Source organism: Anoplolepis gracilipes, chromosome 7 (genome assembly GCF_047496725.1).
Source record: "Anoplolepis gracilipes chromosome 7, ASM4749672v1, whole genome shotgun sequence".
In the NCBI taxonomy this organism is placed as follows: Eukaryota; Metazoa; Arthropoda; class Insecta; order Hymenoptera; family Formicidae; genus Anoplolepis; species Anoplolepis gracilipes.
This window is the reverse complement of record NC_132976.1, coordinates 11,370,681-11,394,447: the sequence shown is the minus strand read 5'-3', so window position 1 is coordinate 11,394,447 and position 23,767 is coordinate 11,370,681. Positions and strand designations below refer to the sequence as shown.

General features: G+C 39.2%; 1 protein-coding gene across 13 annotated transcripts in view; it reads left to right on the top strand.

Annotated features, from left to right (window-relative positions):
* Rbp6 (RNA-binding protein 6) overlaps positions 1-23,767 on the top strand; it is a 602,105-nt gene that overhangs the window by 373,887 nt on the left and 204,451 nt on the right. For 12 of the 13 annotated variants that reach the window (XM_072896319.1, XM_072896325.1, XM_072896324.1 and 9 more), the window contains one exon: positions 219-260. In XM_072896319.1, the coding sequence (XP_072752420.1) occupies positions 219-260 (42 nt within the window). Of the gene's footprint in view, positions 1-218; positions 261-22,514; positions 22,655-23,767 lie in introns of those variants that run through there. The other variant, XM_072896323.1, reaches the window with a different exon arrangement.

Genomic DNA, 23,767 nt, shown 5'->3' with positions numbered 1-23,767 from the left:
ATTCGCATGTGGCGCGTAATGTTCTTTTCGAGGTTATATCGTCGTTTTACCGTAGCAAAATTCTGGGATTATAAGGCAATTTGTGTTTGAGGTTTATTATTCAGAAATTTAAATAAGTTGCTAAACACATTTTTATTTTATTGTACACATAAAACATTTTTATATATTAATTAGGTTTTAAATATTTTATTTAATTTCTTTGTGTTTTTCTGTTTCAGATCGACCCAAAGGTAGCATTTCCTAGGAGAACACATCCAAAGGTAAGAAAACTTATATTACCTCAAGTTATTTGTCCTTATTATACAATTCGAGTCTCTCTCTTTTTATTCATCGTTTGTATTTAATATTCAATTACGACAAACAAGAATTTTATAAAAGAAAATATTATAAAAAAGAAAGTAGCAATTAAAAATTAGTAAAAAAATCAAAACTATATACAATATAGCACTTTTCAAAGTTAATAAACAAAACTATACTATACTAAATGTCAAAGTAACGTATCATTTTGATACATTCCCATCAATAGCTTAATCTCGCAAATGCCAAAGTTTTAAAGATTGTCATTACGGTTGCAAACTTGATTGGAAGCAATTCTAACGCGAGAAATCGAAATGGTTCATCCATTTACGCTGACGTTTATCATACCAGTCCCCAATGGCGCGGCGGAGTAAAATAGTGGGTTAACGAGAATTACTCGTACCCGGGTTCCACTACGTTCATTTGGAACTTGCTATTTTTGCCATGCGTAGAAAAAGCACGGATGTGGAAACGCGGCGGCGCGGCAGTATAACAGTGGCAAAGGGTCGAGAAGGGTGGGGGGGGGGGGGGGCAACCGGGAAGGTACGAGCTTAAAAAGTCGAATGATGGCGCGTTCGGAGGGCGTGATTGAAGAGGGAATAATAAAGCCGTCTCGTCTCTACGCAATAAGAGCAATTAAACGTAATTCATTTCGAAACCCGGAATTACTTCCTTGCTGGCTAGATAATCGCGGCAACGAATTGCGACATTCGGCCGCATCGAGGAAACACGCGCAAAGGATGAAACTGTAAAGTGGGACGAGAGATGCGAGAGGAGTAGCCGATAGAGGGAGCGGGATAGAGGGAATAATACGAGGGCACGCATACACAGAAGTAACAACGGTAAAGTGGCGAGAGAAATTTGCGCGACTTAATAATATAAATGCCACGGACGCGAATTACCGGCGAGTGACTGAATTGCGCTAATTTTAATTGTACTCTTTCCCTTCTCCCGGTGCGACACGTTCTTTTTTTCTACCGTGGCTATTCTCCTACCTTTGTCCATCGTCGCGTTTTTACGTTTTTACGACGCGTGCGCGCGGCCATCTCTCTTTCCAGCTCCGGATCGCTCGACCCCTCGCGACCACCCTTCCAGCGTTTTATTTCGATGGCAGAATCCGAAGGGACATAATTTACGACGCGCGTGTGGCCAAAATCACGACGTAGCGAGTGCCGCCGGTAATCATGCGTCTCACCAATCGAAAAGTGTCAGGCAATCTGAAAGTGAATGAAACATTTGCTGCGAGTAGAGAAAAATAAATTTTTGAATCATGAGAAAAATAGGACATTCTTTTTGGCGTAGACTTGAAATCGGAACAAATGTCACTTTTATGTTGCACATGACAATCTTGTTTGGAAGTTCCGACTAAATCTCATCTATCACAAACGCGGAATATTTCAGTGCCAAAATTTCGAATCGCGACTTTAAAACTTTAGCTGTGAGAAATAAAATATTCTTGGAACAAATATAGGAGACGGAGATAACTTTTCGACACAAGGTTTCTCTCAAAATGTTTTAATATCGGAAAAATAATAACCCACATACACATGTATATATAATTTTTTTATTTTTTTTTTTTCAGTAGTTTTGTAATGTTTTGTGATGGTTTAAAATGTTTTTTTCTTTTCTCTCTCTAGTTAAAATTAGTATATAGTTTGATAGATGTAATATTTTATCTCATCATATATTTTAAAATCTAATTAGATATTATATATTACTTGATATTATATTGCATATAATGCTTTAGTATTATATTTTTAGTAATAAATTATATATAATTATGATAACTAATAAGTAATATTATAGTAGAATTTATGTTCGTTAATATAAATAGATTGTAATAATTAATTAAAGTAATTAACTAAATCTGTTAAAGGTAAAAAAATTGGGTTTAAAACTTGCATCACAAATAAGATATTTTCTTAATATTGATTAAATAATTCAATCTCGTACAGTATAATATGATCCAATTGACGACTTTGTAATCGGAGTTTCTAGGACTGGAACTTTCAGATACCGAAACTTTCAGGAATATGAAATTTATGCCGCAAGCCGTCCCGCAGACTAATGTGCGAATACATGGTGTTCGAAATAACACAACCGGTGCGATGCATGTAATATATGTAACGGATGTAACGTATACGAGTCTACCGTTTTGGAAAACGGATATGAAACGTGGGAAATGTAATTTTCATAAAATAACGCGCCGGCTTCTCCCCCGACCCCACTTTTGTTCCTCGTCTTCGTATTGCAAAAGGTTTGAATAAGTTGTGGCAATGTACGCTTTAAGATCAGAAACAATACCAAGATATCTTTCGTGCGTTTGCCACGATTTGTAATACGATAATTTACCGTAAACAGAAAAAGAAACATGGTTCGTTTTACGTGATTTTATTTTCATGGCTGAAACAGTCAAATTAATAATATTGCTCGCTCGCGCTAAAACACACACAATGAAATACTTAATATGCCGGTTCGTCAACACCCGAATTGCAACGTTAGACCCGCTGAACTTTAGGAGGAAAACGGTACCCGCCGCAAAGTTCATTGAAATGTCACCGGGTGCTCCCGCGCTCGTCGTAACAACCTTCTTGAGACCGCACGCCGGAAACGCTTTGTTACCGTACTTCCGGTCTGACGGAAATGGCGCAATGCGCTTCCGACACGGCGGAAAAGTAGCGACAGTCATTACCGAGTCCTCTCTTTCTCGCTTTATACCGCTCCTTTGCGGCGAACGCACGAAAAAAGGCTCCGGATTTTTACCGCTTTTTGGGGAAAATGCAAGGCGTACTTCGGATAATTGTCTGGAAGTTTCTTAGCCGAAGAAATGAATACTTGCGGTAACTAGAGATCCATTTTTAATGAAGAATATACTTACCTACAACGCGTTCTATGAAAAAAAAGATATTTATTTTTTAAATGAAGTAAATATCGCTTTCTTTTGTCTCGTGAGAAAATGTCAGTAAAATTTTACATTTCTTATCAAGTATTATTTGTTCTGAAAACACTTTTTATACGAAATGTGATAAGGAATTTTATTACAAGAGATAAGTGTCAATATGAATAATATCTTTATGAAAAGACAATAATCGCAAAAATACATTTTAACAAGCGTGTAATCAAATAGTTAAAATCACTTTTTCTTTTTAAATACTGCGCTCGTAAAGTTTCTTTAATCGTGTATTCCATTTCATTGACAAAGATACAAGCGTCGTGAGTGTGTCTGACCGCGAATGAGCACTTTTACGTAATTCAGTTAGGGTAGGAAAGTCTCCGTTTGGGTGATAGTACGTCGCGATAACTCGCGTCGTAACCACGATCTGGGAAACTATGGCGAAACGGGGGATGAGAGACGGAAGGTAACTAGCGCGACGCATAAACCTTACTAGCCATCGATGGCGCGGCCTCCCCTTAGTCGGAACGGACGGCTACCGGGACGATAATGGCATCGCCAACCCCCGGTATAATATCCACTTGTTACTGAGTAGTAATACATACACGCAAGATACACAGACGTTATACACGCGGGAGGATATTACTCCAACCGCGCCGCAAGCTCGAGAGGCGCGCGGAAGATAGAGAAAATAAAGATGCGAAGAGAAAAAAAGGGGAGGAAGAGACAGAGAAAGCGAGAAAAGATGTATCTTCGAACGACGCGCGAGAAAAAGAGGGTGGATGCGGCAAGGGAGAAGCCGACGGGACGGGTCAGAATGAAAAAAAACAAACAAAAAAAAAAAAAAAAAAAAATAGAGAGAGAGAGCGCGAGAAAAAGGGAGATTGGCGGAGGGAAGGGAAAACCCAGGAAGAGAGGGTGGGAGAGCCGGGATAGTTGCACCATGTCTCGCGTAACGAGCTGTCGGCTCCCCAGGGTGTTCAAGCTTCCCTTCGCCCGTCTCTCTCTTTTTCTCCCTTGTCCTCCGGCCATCTTCGTCCACCACAGCAACGTCTCTACCTATGTGCCCTCGCAGCGCCGTCCCGTGTACTCCGCCTTTCACGAACTCGTTTTGTTTCTTCTCCGTCGAGTGAGAGATATCCACCTACTCGGCTCGAGCGGGGCGCCAAGTATACCGTCGATACCCACCAGCCCCCGATCGCGCGACATTCTTCGCCATCACCGTCGCCACCGTGCCTTAATGCTATCTTATATGATTTGTTTGACTTTGCTTCTCGCACAACCCTCAGGCTTGTCGTCCTCCGTGCAATATTTTGTCCTTCTCCAGCGGGCACGCGAATGCAATCGGCTCGTAAAACTTATTTCGAAACTAACTTTTCGAAATGCGCTGCAAAATTATATCCTTCTTGTTAAATTATCGACAACTGTTGTTGTTCAACTTGTGTTGCAACATAAGGATAGTGAGAAAATAGTTAGTTTGAAAGAATATATCAAGATGAGAATGCTTTAATTGAGATAAAGATGTTTCAGTATGATTAAATTTCGATTTTAATTGAACTCTAGATATGATGAAGATCTGTTGAAATAATGTTATACGTGATTTTTTATAGGTACAAGTTTAATCAGTTAAAATTTAACTATGCAGCATAATATGAAAAAGGATATAAAAAATACATTTAGCATATAATATAGTAATCAGCAATACCATGGAAATTTCATGAATATTTAAATTAAAGCTTATGTTACTTTCTCGGGATAATTCTAATACTTTTTTTCTTATTTTCTCGCGAAGGTAATTTTACTAGAGTAATATCATTTCAATTTAACGTTAACTGCCAAGAAAATTCTTTGTTATATTTCCGCAATCATTACAATTTCCATGTAGATTGTATAATAACTATTTTACAAAGGATCACTCGAGAAAACTTAATCAGTTTGGGATGATGAAAAGATGAATGAAGAATCACGAAATGTTAACAAGAAGGAACGGAATCTTCGGAATATACACATTGAAAAGAAAGACGAGAGATTGATTCAAGTTCAAATAGTCTGGCTACAGACTAGAAAGAAAACCTGGACGATGCTTTGAAAAAAACGAAAGCCAATATAATCGCTCTCTTCTTTTTGCTTAGAGTTTTAGCGAATTTCGTGAATTTCGCGTCATACGTGAAAATAACGTAAAAACCATCGGGATTGAGCGTTAAGGATCGGCCAACGTTATCTCGTGTCTCTCCCGCGAGGCCTATTCGTAATTCCGACCAGAGCAAGGATTACGGATGATGTGTACACATCCTTTGGTCGATCCCGGTTCCGTCTCGTCCCACACCGGTCGGCTCAAAAGGGACCTGTTACATACATCTGCCAGGGGTTGTGAAGGGGGGGGGGAGGGGGAGAGGGGCTAAATACGCTGCCAGGCAAACTCCACGGTCGGCATTAGAGCGAAATCCCATGCATTTTATACGCGCCCGGGTCATTCAGCGCGACGACTCGTCGGTTATGGCGGCTGTGTACTCTACGACGACCCTGTTCGCCGCGTCACACTTGTGGACACAGCTCGACAGCCCGAGGAGTCTCTCCCTCCTCTAACGCAACCCTCCGCCCGTCGACGTTCTCTCTCCTTCCGTCGATTTGACGCGCTTACTTTCCCTCCTCGCTCGTGAGTCTTCCGGCTATACGGATGAGAAACACAGAAAGAGGGGACGACCGGAGGTGGTATGTTTGCGCGGCGTAAGTGGCGTCTCTTTACTCCCCGTGCAATGTCGTTTCTCGTCCCCGAAGATCCGTCCGAAGCATCCCTCGTGCAGGGATTGTTCACGCTATTTGAGTGCGTTTACGATTGTTAGGGAGATGTTGCCAAGAAAAAGCAAAAAGTATAGCGTTCTACAATCACGTTCAAGACATTGAAAATGTTTTTAACAGTAATATTTATTACGATATTTTTGACAGTAATATTTCTATAATATTATATTTATGTATAAGATAGTCATTAGTATACTATTGCTATTACTGCCGATGCAATTTTGATAGTTTTTATAGCACGTGCGCTATATTATTTATTTAGTATGTCGATTTAATATCGCTGTAAAAAAGCATGAAATATTTTTTCTAAATGTTATACCATTAGAAAATGTTAAAGTTAACACTAGCTTTTTTCTAATTTACATTTTTCCTAGAGCTAAATAAATCATTGTTTTACTGTAATGGTCAAGCAAAATAGCAGCAATAACCATGGTAATGATCAGCCGCTTCCGAATCTACCTACCTATCTTCCTTTCGTGATAAATCGCCGAGTTAATCTTCGAAGGAACTTCCTAAAACGAGGGGCCAGCTACGCCCGCGTATACTTTGACCGCGAATCACTCTGAAGCCACCACCTGTCGCAGTTGACAGTAGTTTTCCCGCCGACGCGAGACGGAAGCCTCAGATATGTTGTGTCGCATTGAGATAAGCTAAGCTCCGCGTGATGGAGCAGCCCGTAAACTCCGACGGCCATGCCATGATGCCACCGAAATGGCTGCTAGATAATGTATAGCTATACGTGATGCGCATCGACCTCACGCTCCTCTGTCTTGTGCGCGTATGCATATGCGTATGTACATAACGGGTGTCCAGGAAACTATGTAATTTAGGCAGCATGACGTACCTGGAAAATCTATAGACATTTGATTCCTGCAATGGAAGTTGAATTTCCAATTTGGTTGCGGAACAAAAAGAATAGATCTTTATATAATTTGATTCTTATCTTCTCTCATGAATGAACTCTTTGTAACCCTTAGTTTCCTGTTTTCTTTCTTTCAAGAAAAGATAAAAAGTTTTTTTTTTTTTTTTTTTTTTTTACGTTTCATGCAAATTTTAAATCCTTTAGACTATGGAATATTAAATGCTTTAGTTGCGTACTATTTTTTAATTCATTGCTGATTTAATTTAATGATGGTTTTATAATAATTATTATTTTATATATTTTTTTTGTAAATATGTAGGAAACATTTAAATAGAGAATGCTAATTTAAATTAATTATTAAGTATTTAAGAAGAATAGATCTTTATATAATTTGATTCTTATCTTGTCTCATGAATGAACTCTTTGTAACCCTTAGTTTCCTGTTTTCTTTCTTTCAAGAAAAGATAAAAAGTTTTTTTTTTTTTTTTTTTTACGTTTCATGCAAATTTTAAATCCTTTAGACTATGGAATACTAAATGCTTTAGTTGCGTACTATTTTTTAATTCATTGCTGATTTAATTTAATGATGGTTTTATAATAATTATTATTTTATATATTTTTTTGTAAATATGTAGGAAACATTTAAATAGAGAATGCTAATTTAAATTAATTATTAAGTATTTAATAAGCTCTTTATTACGAGAAAAAAAAAGGTTTATTGTCATTGTACACTATTTTACATTTAAATATATAATGTTGAATAATTATATGCAAAAGCAATGAATATTTGATTGATACTGACAATTAGAAGTTAGCGTAGAATGCATGTATATTATATAGCACACTGCAATTAAAATCTCTTGACTGAAAGAACAATTGAAAGAGCGAACGAAACATTGTTGCAATTTTCAAGAATTGCTTCGATGTCACGTGGAATATTGACGCAGTGCAGTCTAATATACTTAACAGCACCGATTTTAATGACGATTCGCAATGGGCTCCGGTGAATCGAGAAACGGAAACAATGACGCGACTCGACACAGACTGCAAGAGAGAGAAAAAAAAAGAGAGAGAGAGAGAGAGAGAGATTGACAAGTCCACGATGCGCGTTGCTTTTCGCAAGTTCTATGTCTGGCTCGAAAGCTCTCTGCTCGGCGCACTTTTTATCAACGCGTTGAATCGACACGCGGCAAAAGAGAAGGAATGCAGTCTGTCTCTGCACGCGTAGCATCTCTTTCTCCTGCCTTTGTCCGTCCGTCTGTCTGTCCTTCGTCCCTCATCCATATATGCGTCGTGAGCGCGTGTCGCATCGCCTGATGCACATCTTCCTGAATAGGCTCGATAATTGCGCGTTTAATATTTCAGAGCTTTTTTCGCGGCACACACACACACACACACACACACACAGTGCACGATTAAACGAGAGGAGGAGGTCCTGTTCGCCGCCTCTTTCATCGTTCATCTCTCGTCTTGTACTTGTCGTCTGTTTGCGATGCGCCGGTCGAAAGTAGCAAAGCGCGCGCACTCGTACATCTCCGACCCTTTCCCTCTCACCACCCTCGTCTTTTTCTTCGTCCTTAGAACACATATGCGCTTGTTGTGATTTTTTGTTTACGAGCATGTATTCTTGTACCGAGCTTCAAAGCATCGAAAAATGTAAAAAGGATAATTTACTTTTTTTTTTTTTTTTTTTTTTGAGATATTTTAGACTTTATTAATTTTCATACTGATTAACATCTCATATTTTTCTAAAACTGTTAAAAAATATATATATTTTAATGTTTTCTCATTACTGATTACCTGAGTTGAGGATGTTGTAGGTAAGCACTATGAATCAGTCAAAGAATTAATAATCCTAATCAACAAAACACTAGAAAGTAGAAAATTTCATTTCGCAGTTTGTCTGAACAATTGGCAGAGAACGGCTTTTCCAAGACGACCGACTATACTCGTGGTACTTTGATAAGGTACAAAGGGTGGCCTAATGCGAGCTTGCCGACAAAGCGCCATTTCAGGATCGCTTCTACTCTCTTCTCTGCCTTTCCCACCGTTATTCCCATCTTGAGGCGACAAAGACTCTGGCGATCTCAATCACAAATTGACAATAAAAAATGTCCAATTAACCCCGAGGAGCATCGAGGATAGATGGAATCGACTAGAATCGGCTCGACCCCGCACACTATCGTCGGCCGTCTTTTCACCGCAACGAAGCGCGAGGAGGAAGAGGCCGGGGGTTGGAAGCGGAAAAGGGAGAAAACTCGCGCGAAGTTGGAAGCAATCGAGAAGGTTTAATCCCGCTCGATTGCGTTCCTTGCCCGGCAACCTCGGCCCGCTCCCCTCGCTCTCCTTCCGCCCTTTCAGTTTCGCACCCTCCACTACCCCGCGGCCACCTTTTCCCCTTTATTACAACCGAGGACGACAGACACGTAAGTGTGCGGAGGCTAAAGGGGCTCCTTTTTTTCCTTCGGAAAGTCGCAAACTCGTCGGTTCTGTATGTCCTACGCACGCACCAATACACGCATCTGTAAGAAGCTCGATGGGCCCGACGAATTGGCACGGTCTTGGATGAATATCGCACGAGAAAAAATGGCGAAGAGGTGAAACCATCTCGTAAATATTCCACAGTCAGTTTCTTGCTGCAAGAGAATATAAGTTAAGAATGTTTAAATGAATCGGTACGAACGTCACAGTTCTCAATTATCAGAGGATCGATATTTATTATTTTACAATCGAGCTTTACATATCATATGATTATTAAATATTCTGCAAATCCACGCATCTCTAAATAATATAATTTTCGTCAATTTTCTAGAGATAAAGTTAGACAAGCGGAGGTGTATATTTATATTCGCGCTCATAATTCGCAATTGGATATCCCAATGTGTATATTGAAGAGATGCAAATACAGTTCAAAATACGGCTGCATAATTTATCGAAAGAGAGAGAAAGAGAAAGAGAGAGAGAGAGAGAGGGAGAAAGCAACCGAGAAAAGAGCAGAGATTTACAATTTTGTCGTGAAAATGCGCGCTTTCGAAAATTCGTAGCCGTGGTGCGTCGGGGCCAGGAATTAATCGTAAACGAATTTATCTTTGGCGCGCTCCGGGGTTGAACTAAAACGCTCAGATATTACGGGGAAGTAAGCTCGTTAGAGGGTTTACAGCATCGCCGGTGCGCTCCCCGGCCCCTGTCGGCCACTGTCCTCCCCGGCGACCCCTCACCACTGTCGGAGCGGTAGTAGCTTGCGGTCTGGTAACCGCAGTCTCTACTGCGCTGTCGGTTGCGGATAGCCCGGACCTCGTGTGCAACCTCGCCGTCTGTTTTGCGTCGAGAGGGCTTTCAAAAACCGCGACTGCCGAACCGAACCGGCGTGGCGCGGCGCGGCGCGGCGCGGCGCGGCGCGTTACCGCCACCCTTGCGAGCCGACATGATGACGTAAGCCAGCAACCGTCGGTCGAAGAACCTGCCGAGTGCACTTTCACGGTTGCCGTAATCAGGAATACACATAACGTTTGGAAAAATCCGAATCGAAAGCGACATACCTTCTCCCTTTTCTCCCTTTCTCCTCTCTTATATGTTGGACGGACTAGCTTATATAAAAAAAAAAGATTTATTAATAATTGTAGCAAAAGGTTCCATTATTTTATTAATAATAATGATTTTTCATTGAAAAAGAAAGAAATTTTTTGTACGAGAAAAATTATTCTTTATACGCGCTAAGTTTATAATAATTGTTTTATGTGAATTGATTTATGAAGGGTTGGAGTAATTCTAACGTTTGCTTTTGAAATCGTGGCAGTATATTTGCTTAGAATATATATGTTTTTTTTAACAATCAAAAGTGATAACTATCGTGATCGTAAAATGTATAGACACGATGCATCGATGATGACCTAGACACGAGTCTCTCTAACTATAATAACTCTTACGGTAAACCCATGTACGCTTTCGAATTAATTACGTGCTGAGATAATGCCGATCGATACGTCGTATTAATCACAACAGCGAGAGTAACGCGGTTAATATTAATCAGCATTTTAGTGTAGGCGCCGGCGAACTACACGAGGAGACGAAAGGTAGATGATGTTTAATATTGAAGGATATAATTATCTAACGCTGATAGCACATCGAAGATATAATTATGTTGATATTGAAAATTAAATGTAATAATAGCGGATTAAGTTTCAGAGATGCGAATAAATAGAAGATGTCTTTCGTGTCCTCGGTGACTTCAAGTGAATATATTAGTATGAAAAAGTAATGTAGTATAAAACACTCTAAAAGAGTTATATAAGGTGATTAAAATTGAAAATTTATAAATTGCAAATATGATTGACGACTAATTTTAGATTTTTTTGAAAGAAAAATCCCATATGTTGGATTTTTCAAAATATTGTACACATTTATAATTGTATCTACAATTTTCACTGCGACACGAATGAATGTCTAACGGTAGTTAAAATACATGTTCGTTCACCGATTTAATAGCGGCAATAATTCCTTTGCAGAGAAATAAATTCTCCAATGATAATTTGCACCGCCATATGTAACTAACGTACCTAATCGGCCACGATTTATCATATCCGCGTTCACACTTCTCTCGTCGAATGTTATTTCATCGCGCCTTTCTCCTAGCAGGGAGAGAGCTCACGCCTGACCATCCAGAATAAAAATAAAAATCCAGGAATTTCGAGATCCGATAAAAATTCAATAAAAAAGAATGCAACTACAGTTTGCAGCGAGAAATAAAATAATTTTATTTTTTATTTTTATTTTTATAACCTTAACAAACTGCCTGCTAAAATTGATTCTAATGTCGATTAACATTAACTTTAATAGTGATTTTATATTGAATTTTATACAGATTTAATAGATTGATTTTAATAGACTTTAAATGTCGCTGTCCGACGAGTAATATAATCGTGCTGTAATTATGTATTTTATTACAACAGTATTATTGACGATGTGAAAGAACGTGATACAAACGATCATCTCTACGAAATCTCTTATCGAGGTCACAGATTCGGTAGAAAAGACTCTCTTTCCTCATTTCTTCCCAATTTTCTTGTTCCGTTTAACTCGACACGGTTTTATGCGCGAGCGTCGAATACGCCGTTTCGTCTGGCAGCGAATTAAGCTGCTTTATAAAAATGTAAAAGGATTCGCGAACTTAGGGGAGGTGAAGTGCGGAGTAGGATGTGGGCTCGAGGCTCGTACGATGGAACTGGAGAATAGCAAATGCGATTGGGAGCCTCATTGTTTCTAAGAGCGGGGGAGCGTCCAGAGGGTAGAAACTTGAGACCCAACGAGAGAGTTTAAGGCGTCGAGGAGGAATAGTGAAAGAGAGAGAGAGAGAGAGAGAGAGAGAGAGAGAGAGAGAGAGAGAGAGAGAGAGAGAGAGAGAGAGAGAGAGAGAGAGAGAGAGAGAGAGAGAGAGAGAGAGAGAGAGAGAAAAGTGGAATAAAGAGAGGGAGGGGAAGGCAGTGTGAAGTTGAAGATGGAAAGGGATCGCGATAGGAACGGTCGTGGGCGACTGAGGATATTCTTTATTTATGCACGAACGGTTACGAAGACTTCCAAAGTAAGCGGCGGTAAAGGGCGCTACCTTCTCGCGTTCTCTTTGGCCGGCGAGTACCTCGGACATTATGCGAATCGCTCGCGTACACGATATCAGTGACGCGGACTTTCAACCGTTTCGACGTTGTAACATCGCGTCGCAGCGTTTCGTACTTTGCGACTAACTTTACTAAGTCCTTTTGCAAAGCTAACTCCTGTCGTACGCGCCAGCTATGTTCCAGAATTACCATAGTTTCTTTAGATGCTACGACTTCGAACGTTTGAGCTTTTTTTATTTTACTCTTTGCAATATTTGATTCTATCCTGTCAATATTGATAGTCGAGACAATTGATGTTGTTCGCGTGTCGATTTTTATCTATTAATGACTTTAATCAAGTAACATAATTCTTACAATGACATTTATGATGTAAAAATCCAATATTCCACTTTCTTCATTCGTTAAATCCATAAATTTCCGAATAACAGCGAAAAAAGAACAATCAAATCTACCTACCTCCAGTACATCATATCTTGAACTTTATTGATCAAAGTGTCACAATATTTTTCCACTTTCGAACGTGGAGCTCTAACTGGGTCAGGGAATCGGAGTTCTCTGTGAGAACACGTACCGATAAACTAGCATACAGGATCGTGATGCAATATTTTTGATAAAACCTCACTTTTTTTATTTTACTATAAATTGTAATGTTTATATTACTATATAATATAAATTTACAGATATAATATATTTATAATATAAATGTATAGATATAAATATATATATTAATCTATAATAAATTTATAGGTATAAATAAATAAAATAATAATGTCAATTAATAAAATATTACATAACGAAAATGAATCTTGGACCGCTAATACCAGTCATAAACATAGATAATACGATGATAAAAAATGAAAAGACGTATTGTCATAAGCTACAGATAGAAGGAGAGAATAATTTTTTATTATAAATTATTATAATTAATAACTTTAATTATACAAATATTATATCTTTCTTTTAAACCTGTTATTATAATCAATATAATCATTAGAATGTTTGCACACGTGTTTAGATTATCGGCATTAATTTTGACATAGAATCTTCATTTGCCGAATGCATTAGTGGAATGCATCACGTAGAATAATCGCACTTTGTAGCTTTCTGTTCGCGCAGATATCTCTATAAATAAAGAAATCAAATGTTTGTTTGTGTGCGCCAATAAAATGCAGCACGGGGAAAACAACTGGGCTGATTTCTGTCGCGGCCGTTGGACGGAGACGTATTACATATTCATTTGTGATTTCCTTTAGCAAAAGCACAGAGAAGGAAGACAAGAGAATGAGATAGAGGGAGAAAGAAAAGGAAAAAAATATACAGAAGAAGACGAGGAAAAAGGGTGAGATAGTGAAAGACCCGTCGGAAGTTGGAATGCGAGTGCACGAAATAAGATTTCGATTCCGAGGGCATTAATTGAGCCCAGCTATGTATTTCCCTGTGGGATAGGCAGGGAACGGTGCCTTCCACTACCAATCTCCAAGAGTTTGGATTTCAAACCGGCAGAAATGGAAGCAGAAGGACGGAGAAAGTGATGGCGAGGGAGGGGGATATACGAGAGAGTTAAACTTGCATGCGCGCCATGTAATATGGCATAGGCACGGGATATTGGGGGAGAGGGGGTTGGGGAAGTAGAAGAGATCCGCGGTAAAGTGAAGAAACGAATACAAGATAATAGAATGTGCATGTAATAACCAGAGGAAATATACACCGCGTGGTTTTCATATCGCGAAAGGAAGGAAGGAAGGAAGGAAAGAATGTGGAGAAGCAAGAGAGGGAGAGAGAGAGAGAGAGAGAAAGTTGGGGAGAGAGCCCTTTCGCGAAAGAGTACTGGCATCCCTCCTACGTTCTTACACCCTCCTTTTCTTCTCGACTTGGTCGCGTATATGAAATTCACATTGAATCAGCCTCGCGTGTTGAGAGATATAAGTATAACGTACATAGTATAATTTCGTCGTGTAATCGGCAAGCGCCAAATGTATCGCCATAAATAGAATAAACTCTCCGTATTGTGGGAAATGATAATGTAAATATACAAACATATAGAATTATCATCAGCGACATAGTTTGCATAAGTATTGAAATGGAACAAGCTCTTGACGTTTTAATTAATGAATAATATTTGTTTTATAAAATTTATACACTATGTAATATTATTATGCAAAACAACAGCAAAAATTCGTGATGTAGTAGAAAATAATACACGCAGTAATTTTAATTTTTATGTAGCTTATAACAATGGTAAAATACACCACAACTTTTCTAATAATAATACTAATATGAGGATGACATATTATTATCAGATATCGTCATGCATTTCAAATTCATCAAAACGTGATTTTTTTATTTTATGCTCTAGAATCTATCTCGCAAACAGAATTATATTCATAAAAATAAAATTAGAAGATGACGAATAACATAATTTATTTTTAAAAATAGAACACTAGGAATATATAGAGATTGTTCCGTACTGTGTCCTTGCAGGATCCAGAGCACGTTTCGTCCGTGGGATACCGCAATTAACTGTCTACGAGCTCGTGTCAGCGTGTCCTATGACAAAGACAGCCGACGTGAAACGTCAGCTTGTAGATATTTCTGCGGAATCTGTGGCATCGGAATCGAAATTTGCAGAAAAACGAACTCTGGAGTAATTTAACTAACATTTCTTTCTGACATTAGATACGCGTATTCATAAAAAAAAAGCTATTATTTTATTAACTGACTAAAGAAATAGACAAGGTTTCTTATCTATTTGTCATTCTAGTTTAATTCACTAAAGGATTTTCATCTTTGTTTTTATATACGTATATATCTTGATAACAATTTATATCTCAGAATTGAAACAGCCGTCATTCCTCTTATCTCAGTCGCTAGTCTCTATCATTAAAGTAATTTCCGGTGGTATGATGGACCATTTCGCATAATATATTCATGATATAAAGGGTAAGAATTAAGAGAGATATCAAACGAAACAAAGGAGCTTTAACGGAGCGTGTCGGAATTTAGATCTTTTGACCGATAAAGTCGAGATTTCCGAAGGCGACGAGTCCGTCACCGCACGCGCGGTCCGACTTTTATTATATTAAAGTAGTAAAGCAGATAATAAAGTAAGGAAAATGTCCGCTCTCGTGTCCGTCAGGTTTACGACTGCCCGTACGACATCTTATATCGCGTACTTACGCCCGATCATAACCGGTCCGCATCGGTCGCACGTATGTCGCGTGTATGTCCCCTTTCGTCCTGTGTCTTTCGATCGCGAGGCACGTATCACGACCGGAATCATAACGACGAATGGCCACAATTTTCTCGTTATAAATCGCGCGATACTATTGACGCCTTCGCGTGCGCATGAATAAAGCCCCCGTAAAAAGAAATACAGAAGCGCGTATATTTAACGCAATATCTCAGGAGACTGGCAGTCAATCGTAACAAAAATGATGATGCTTTACTTCGCATCGTAAACAAATCGAAGAAGACAAATATATTATACAATATAAAATTTTATTCAATAACTATGGAGAGAATTTGGGAAAAATACATTTTTAGAGAGAGAGAGAATGCCATTTTATATTGCTATTTTTCTGTTTTATTATTGATGGAGAGAATATAGTTTTTATGAACAAATTAAAAAGGTGACATTTTTTTAAAATAAATAATACCTCTGACGTGACGAAAAATAACTTTCAAAGAATCATAGCTTATTGCGAGTATTATATGGAGAAATACAGTAATACAGAAATATCATTATTTTTTAAATAAGATAAAAATATTATTATATGAATAAATGACAGTATACGCAATACAATTTTTGCATATATAAAATTTAGTTTCTTTTCGTCCATCATGCATTTTTTGTTGCAATCGCTTTTGACATTCTTCCTGCCACATTGCATTCAGTTTTCTCCATTTTACATTGTTGTTATAATAATAAAAACATTTCGCAATAGTTGTCAGCGTCTCTAAAATTCCAGCTTTCGCAATGTTGCATGTTGAAATATTACTAAACTTTCTCTCTCTCTCTCTCTCTCTCTGTTTCTCATTAGAAGAAGATGCGATCGAGCGGGATTGCCGCATTCCGTATGATTGTTTACGTTCTACGTGTCGGTCCAGTAAAGTGGCTTTCGGCGGTAAGTGCAACGGATAAGGAGAAGGCAATTGAGAGATACGTCGCGTATCGTCAGAATGGAACCTGCACGTAGCCCCGCCGAATGCACAGATCGCTCTCGATGTTGATTGAAGTGTAACGGAGATAACTGGAGTTGTGGGTAACGGAGCGCGGATGCACCTGCTCGCGCGAGTGCAGACGGGCAGAGATTAGTGAAAGGGCGTGTAATGGAGTTAGGCGGTTTAACTCAAAAAGGATCACGCTCCGTTGGAACGGTCCGCCGTCGCTGGACCGGTTCGATCTTCCGGCGTGGTCACGTGCCGCGCCCGGCTAATTCCTGATATAATGCGCGCCACGTGATTTATATCGGGCTCCTCTCGTCTTGCCTTTGTTTACGTAATAGCCGGCGCTCGCGCTGGAGTCCAGCCAACCGTGTCCGATGGCGATAACCGTTTGCGTCGCGCTCGATCAAAGTCGCGCCTGATAAGTGTGAGGGAATAAATCAGGAACGAGTGCGCGCAGCATTTATATCTAGCTAATTTAATGTTAATCTCCCTTTTTGATTTCGCGCAGTATGGATCGCTCGTTGTCTTGATGGATTAAAAAGCTGAGTTAATTAAAATTTTATGGTAACGCTCTGCATTTTACTCAATCCGGAAATATTTGTCTCAGTTATCGTTAAGTTTTAATATACAAAAATGACATTTCAGTGGATAGTATTTATTTTGAAATGGCCGTTGGTCGTGCATAGTTATATTGTTATTATATTGTGAATTTTAATTAAAGTTTACAAATCAGATTTCGAATTGTTATATTAATATTGCATAGAGTAAGAATTATCTTCAAGATATGAAATAATTTGCATTCTAGAGAGTCTTTTTTAGAATCGTCATTTAAAAATTTAAAAAAAAAATTATCTTGGCAAACATCTTGGTTGACATGACATTTCATGCATAATTTCTATAGTATTATGATTGATTAGCACATTATTGGGATATTATCAAGAAGGATATCGCGAAAGTTTTTGCGGATCGAGAGATCGGAGTCGCGTGCGTGCGTTACCGGAGTGGAAATGGGAGATCTTGGTGACAGGTAGCTCGCACAGTGTTATGGCAATCTAAGTTGGCATGTTTAGTCAGCTCGAATAAAGCGCACCGGTATCAGGTCTGATAGCTAGCTGAATCAACATTCACGTATTTGCCGTGGCATTGCTACGAAGCCATCCGGTTGAAGCCCAGCCGGTGAATCAGGTAAAGGAGAAAGATAGAAAGAGAGAGAGAGAGAAGGAGATGAAGATTAGAAGCTACGAGAGAAAGAGACGGACGGAGAACGCGAGGAAGGGCGGTGAGTGGAAGAGGTTGGAAGAGGAAAGGAGGGTTGTCTCGTGCCGTGCACAATTTGGTGCAAGATATTGCTCGGGAATGCAACCCTCTTACTCTTCGCCGCCCAAGCAGTTACCGATGTTTACCTTGCATGCTTGACAGCACCACCGCGAGGGATTCATGCGTCTGTTTTCGATTCTAGCTATCTTAATCGAGCAGGGATCATCGGTACGTTCGCTAATTCTGGAGAGAGGAGTTTGCGCGGAGATTATATTCGTCAAAAGCGAAAAATAAATTTATATCATATAATCGATTGGTAGTTGGACGCATTCCAGAGAAGCACGCATTTACTTTTGGAGAAAACAACAGTGGAAAAGAGGACTGTAGTTTACGTTGAATTATGTTAACGTAATTTACAAAGACAATAAACTAAATTAAACCATATATTTAACAGTTACGTTCTGAATAGTCTCGGTGAAAATCACGTCGGACAGGTAAAACGCTCGTGACAATGGAAGAGAGGCGGAAGAAACGCGCGTTACACGCCGTCGTAAATTACAAAACGTGGGAAACCAAGTTAAACCGCGAACTCTGCCGAGTAGCGTAGCTAAAACCTCGACGCGTCGCGATCACGACCGTCTTGCAAGATCGGCATTGTAAGCAAGGATGTTAAACAGTTGTCAAGTCCATCTCCCGCGTCAGTTGGTAGACGCTCGCTTCCTCTCTCTCTCTCTCTCTCTCTCTTTCTTTCTCTCTCGCTATAATCCTACGAGGATCACGCGACGAGGAAGACGTCAGGGCGGAAAGAGAGAAATAAGGAAGGGGACGCGAGCGAGCGAGCACGCCGAGAGGAACAGGCGGATGCCCCGTGAAATTGAATTACAATAAGCAAAGTAAAGTTGGATGATCCGACTATTGTGCACCGCCGCTCGTTGCTACCTCACTGCCAGTTATACTCCCTTCCCCTTCCCTCCCTCCCGCTTGCTCTTATACCCTCCGTCCTTCTTACTCCTCTCCTTCTCTCTTCCCATCCCCGGTCTCATCTCTCTTTGGCGAGGCGAGTCCCTGGTCGAGGAAGAACTTCTCTGGAGTACGAGACGACGGTCGACGGTATTCTTACGCCTTTGTTCCCCGCAGGGTTGAATTAATTGCTGCGTTTTTGACATCCATTCATTGTCGGGTCCCGGCAGACGACGTCAGGATGAGCGGATAAAGGGAAAAGTTACGGAGCGCGCTATATCTGTCTGTCTCTCCGTCCCCTGCTCTTCTTCCTCCGTCATTCGGATTCGCGGAATATTATTTCGCCGCGTGTAACCTCGCGGAAGTCGATAGCGTCGCAATCTTTTATAACAGCGCCAGCTTCTTTGATGACGCAATTATCTATTATACAATTTTTACTTATAATGAGAAATACACAATTAACGTTTCTATAAACAGGATGTTTTAATATTACTCTTTTTTTTCTCGTTTATAATTTTAATAACTTGTAACTTGATTTTTGCTCATCATTTTAACCTTTTTTTTTTTTTTTTTTTATTATAAATTGTATACACAAATCGTAAAATTATCGAAAAAAATGAGTAGATGTTTTAATTGAAAAAAAATCTTTTAAATTTTCTGTTTAAATATGTAAAAATTAAGAAAATGCTATCGTTATCCTATAGTTTTCATATTATTTAATTTTAATACCTACATGTTAAGTACTAAATGGAAAATCACAAAATTTGACTAGCTTTTGTTCCTCATTTCACGATGGGTAGTGCGCGTACCGTTCTCCTGTATAGATGTAGACGGAAAGCCGTTGAATATGCATAAGTCATATTAAATTGGGACACCAAGTGTATGGTGCATCAGCGAAGGCGGCGAGGATAGTGGATACCAATTACAAGGACTTGGATAGACTTCGACTTCCTAGCATAAATGTGAACAAAAAAGGGATTAGAATAGATTTGAGAAAGCATAGCATAGATGTATCGTAGGAATATCATATATTTCATGTTATATTATATATTTTGCGATGAGTGGTTAGTTAATAATAGTTTGTTAGTGCACACTTGTAAAAGATTTGCAACACACTTGTGCAAAACGGAATCGCTAAGTAACGTGAATTAGCACCTTTTCAAGTAGCATCATTACGTTGATTGAATGCGTATAACAGCGTGCTGAAAGTTGAGAAAGTCTCAAGTACTTGTGACTGACGTGATCGAATATAAACTATATCCGATATAAATATAAATGTATTTATACGAAAGCAAAATCTGTAAATGATTTAATAATCTGTACATTTATTCAGAATAATCGAATGACGCTTGTCAAATCAACCAGAATTTTTAAAATGTTATTAACTAGCAGCTTTAGTGGTTAGATTAAAATCTGATGAAACAACTTTTTAATAATAATATTATTCAGAGAGATATACTCTCGTATTAATCAAAATTATTCACGAGCTACAGAGACGTTTACAATTGTTTGTCAGCCGGATAATTTGAATGCGTCCGAACAGATGCGTGTTTCGCTGGAATGACGTTTACATAATCCCGGCATTACTTGCGTCTCCTTTGGGGATCGACGGAGTTTCTACTAGAAGAGCGAAGTAGAAAGGATTGAAGGACTGAAAGAGGCCCGTGAGTGAAAGTGAGAGACAGAAATGTATACAGCGAAACAAGTAAAGAGAAACGGAGCCTAAATGAGAAACTTTTTCTCACCGAAGAATTCCTCACCCTATGTTTTTGCGTAAAAGAGTCGATAAAGACCGAAGAAAAAGACGATAATAAAGGGAGCGGGCATAAAAACTTAATTTTCATTATCTCCGCTAATTCAGTTACGCTAGCGGTAACGGTCATTTTAACGAGGAAAAATTTAATAGAGACCCGGTACAAAAACCGCATTCTCCGTATTTGGTTAACCGGTTAAGCGATCGCTTTGTCGAAAGGAATTAATGCAGTTAGCGTTAATTACCGGGTCCGGGAAGTTCGCTTATCAAGAGGCGTGCTTTTGGATGCTTAATGTGTGAAAAGTCGTTTGACGTTTACCCATTCATTTTGCGTGGTTTGTCCCGCGAGTCACCCCGCATCCCGTACATTCGTTAACAAGCTTACGACCCCTATGCCCTCCGGCTTCTCTGTACTCGGTCCTCGGGACAGTTTCTCCAGATGTGCTTCCTGACCGCTTCTGACCGCTTTACGCTCGTTGACTTGGCTAATAACATAATACGTCGCGGACGTGTTCGGAATGAATGCCGAATACTCCTGGAATGTGCAAACCGCGATATTGTTAGCTGCCTTTGACATTTCGTCTGCTAAAGCGAAGCATTTCAGGTTAAATTAGCCTTTCCGTCATTTTCCTCTATCTTTGTGCGCGAAAAAGTATTCGAATGTTTATTTATTTTCTCTTTTAGAGCAGAAATTCAGTCGTGAAACTCACGAGTTTCTTGCAATTCTCTATAAAATTCACTATAGTAAAATTATTGCTGATGTTTGTAATGATATGAGAATTATATCATTACTAATTATTACTTTAATTCAATGTTGTCATAATTTTGATTTATCTTTGAAGAAAGAGGAAGAGAGAGAGAGAGAGAGAGAGAGAGAGAGAGAGAGAGAGAGAGAGAGAGAGAGAGAGAAAGATCGAGTTAATTTCAGCTTTTTTATATTTTGTACGTAGGATAAACTAGGATATGAGGGCCATAAGCTGTAATTTTTTTAATAATCGCTACATAGCGGGCTTTTTTCGTCATTATCAAAGATGATCGATATTTACAGTAGTTTATGTGCATATATTATTCGAAATAACGATATTGTGAATCTTATATCATATTTTTATTTTTGACTACCTGTTTACTAAAGTTTTTCATTTGTCCACTAAAAACTGTTATAACGTCGAATAAATGACAGTTAAACTATCGTAATCGACGTTAGACATATTATACAGATATGTAAATTGTTATATGACCTATAATTTTTATTTTCGTTTTCACTATTTTTTTATAAATATTATGGTCATCTTTTCCTTAAAAGTTGGGTAAGATGGCCAATGCTTATGTTGTACTATTTTGATAATATAAAATTTCAATTAAATATTTTCCTTTTAATTTCGATAATATTACGTAATTTAAGCTTCAGTGAAAATAATATGCCGAGCACTATTAAAAAATAACAAAAATAAAAGTATGTTTTTTGCAATTTTAAAAAACTATGGCCATCTTACCCTAACATTTAAATAAAGACACTGCTGATAATAAAATACTAAATTTGTTTGTATCTTTGTGAAAGAAGATAATACGCGACAAATAAATTAATATTGATTAATACATTTGAATAGGACGTACCACTTTGTATAAATTAGCGAAACGATTTTCGCTCTCAACATTTGTATTAAGTAACATGGTTTGCTAACACGGCTGCTGGACCTGGTTTACGGCGCGGCCGCTAACTCGAGTTAAACGAGATGAATGTCGGTTCGCTAATAGTTGTTACGTATTGCCACTAGAGTCTGTTTAGTCCGCTCGGGGAGAGATTTAGACGAGCAACTAAGATGAGCTCGGTGCCTAACAATCTCCTCCGCTTTAATCTCGCAACCTCCTCCTTTACCGCCATCTTATTCTCCTTCTTCGTCGAGATTAGAAGTCTCGCGCTCAGAACTTCGACGGCTGCGTTCTCGTGATCGAATTTGCAAGCCGCGGTTGACTTTCCGTCGGTTTGTCGCTATCGTGTTTCATTTTACTCTAAGTGTTTAAATGCGAGAGGGCAATTGGACGGGAGATTAAAGGTAAATTAAAATTAAAAACTTATTCGTCGATTTTCATTTCATATCTTTTTTTAAAAAGCTTCCATTATTTATTCCATTAATTTTTTTCAGGTTAAAAAAGCATTCGATATTTTGTATATTAGATGTATTATATTATATTTCTGGAGCATGAGTTTCAATTTTAACGAGATTTCACCTCTTGACTTATTTAATAGTCAATTGTTCCATTCTTGGCACCCAGTATTTTAGAAATTAATTTTGATCGCTGTGTAATACATGTGTGTTTCACTCTTGAAATCTCGCAAAAGTTTCTTCGGCGCGTCGTTACATTCTTATCTCTACAATAAAGATACTGTGAGTAAATTAGTCGTGTTATATCTGACCATGAGCAATCTCGTGGGAAATCCTCGGGGAGGTTGTCCGACCGGAAATCAGCTCTCGTGATACCGAGATCTGGATAGCCCGAGCTGAGTAGAGTGATGTAGGATATATTACGTCAGAATTCTCCGCGAGATCCGGCTCAGGCGATCTTTCCCTTCGGTCTGAATGGAAGGTGTCTCTCCCGAGGATCTCCTTCCGCCTCGTGCGATATATCGCAACGTCCTCTTGTTTTGCCCGTCTTAAAGCGGCAACAATCCGTCCAATATATCGCCCCATTCTATCTGATACGGAATTACGACGCGTGCCTGTAATTCGCGCCTCTGCGATCCGGAAATACGTACGTATTTACACACGTGCGAATGGAGGTTGTAGTAATGCATCGCGATCTTTAGTCGCGCGTCTGTCTAACGCCAGGGATAAACCGGAATCTCTTCTGGTGAAAGAGGGAGGGGGAGGAGAGAGAGAGAGAGACGAGGCACCGAAGGAGGCGGAGTTCCGGAGCTCATCAAGGTAATGCAGCTGGGATTATCCCGTAACCGAGTAGGTTCCTGACGAAGGGGCAAGGAGCACTGACACGACTCCGGGGGAAAGAGCGAACCTCTCACGATCCGGTATTAGTTGATCGTTTGATCAAGAGCCCGTTGAGATTTATAGCCACCCCTGACACGCTTTGTGTCCACTCGCCGGATAGGCAGCGTCAGAACTAACTGACTCGTTGAGTCGGGACGTTCGCTCTGCCAATTTGTCTCGACA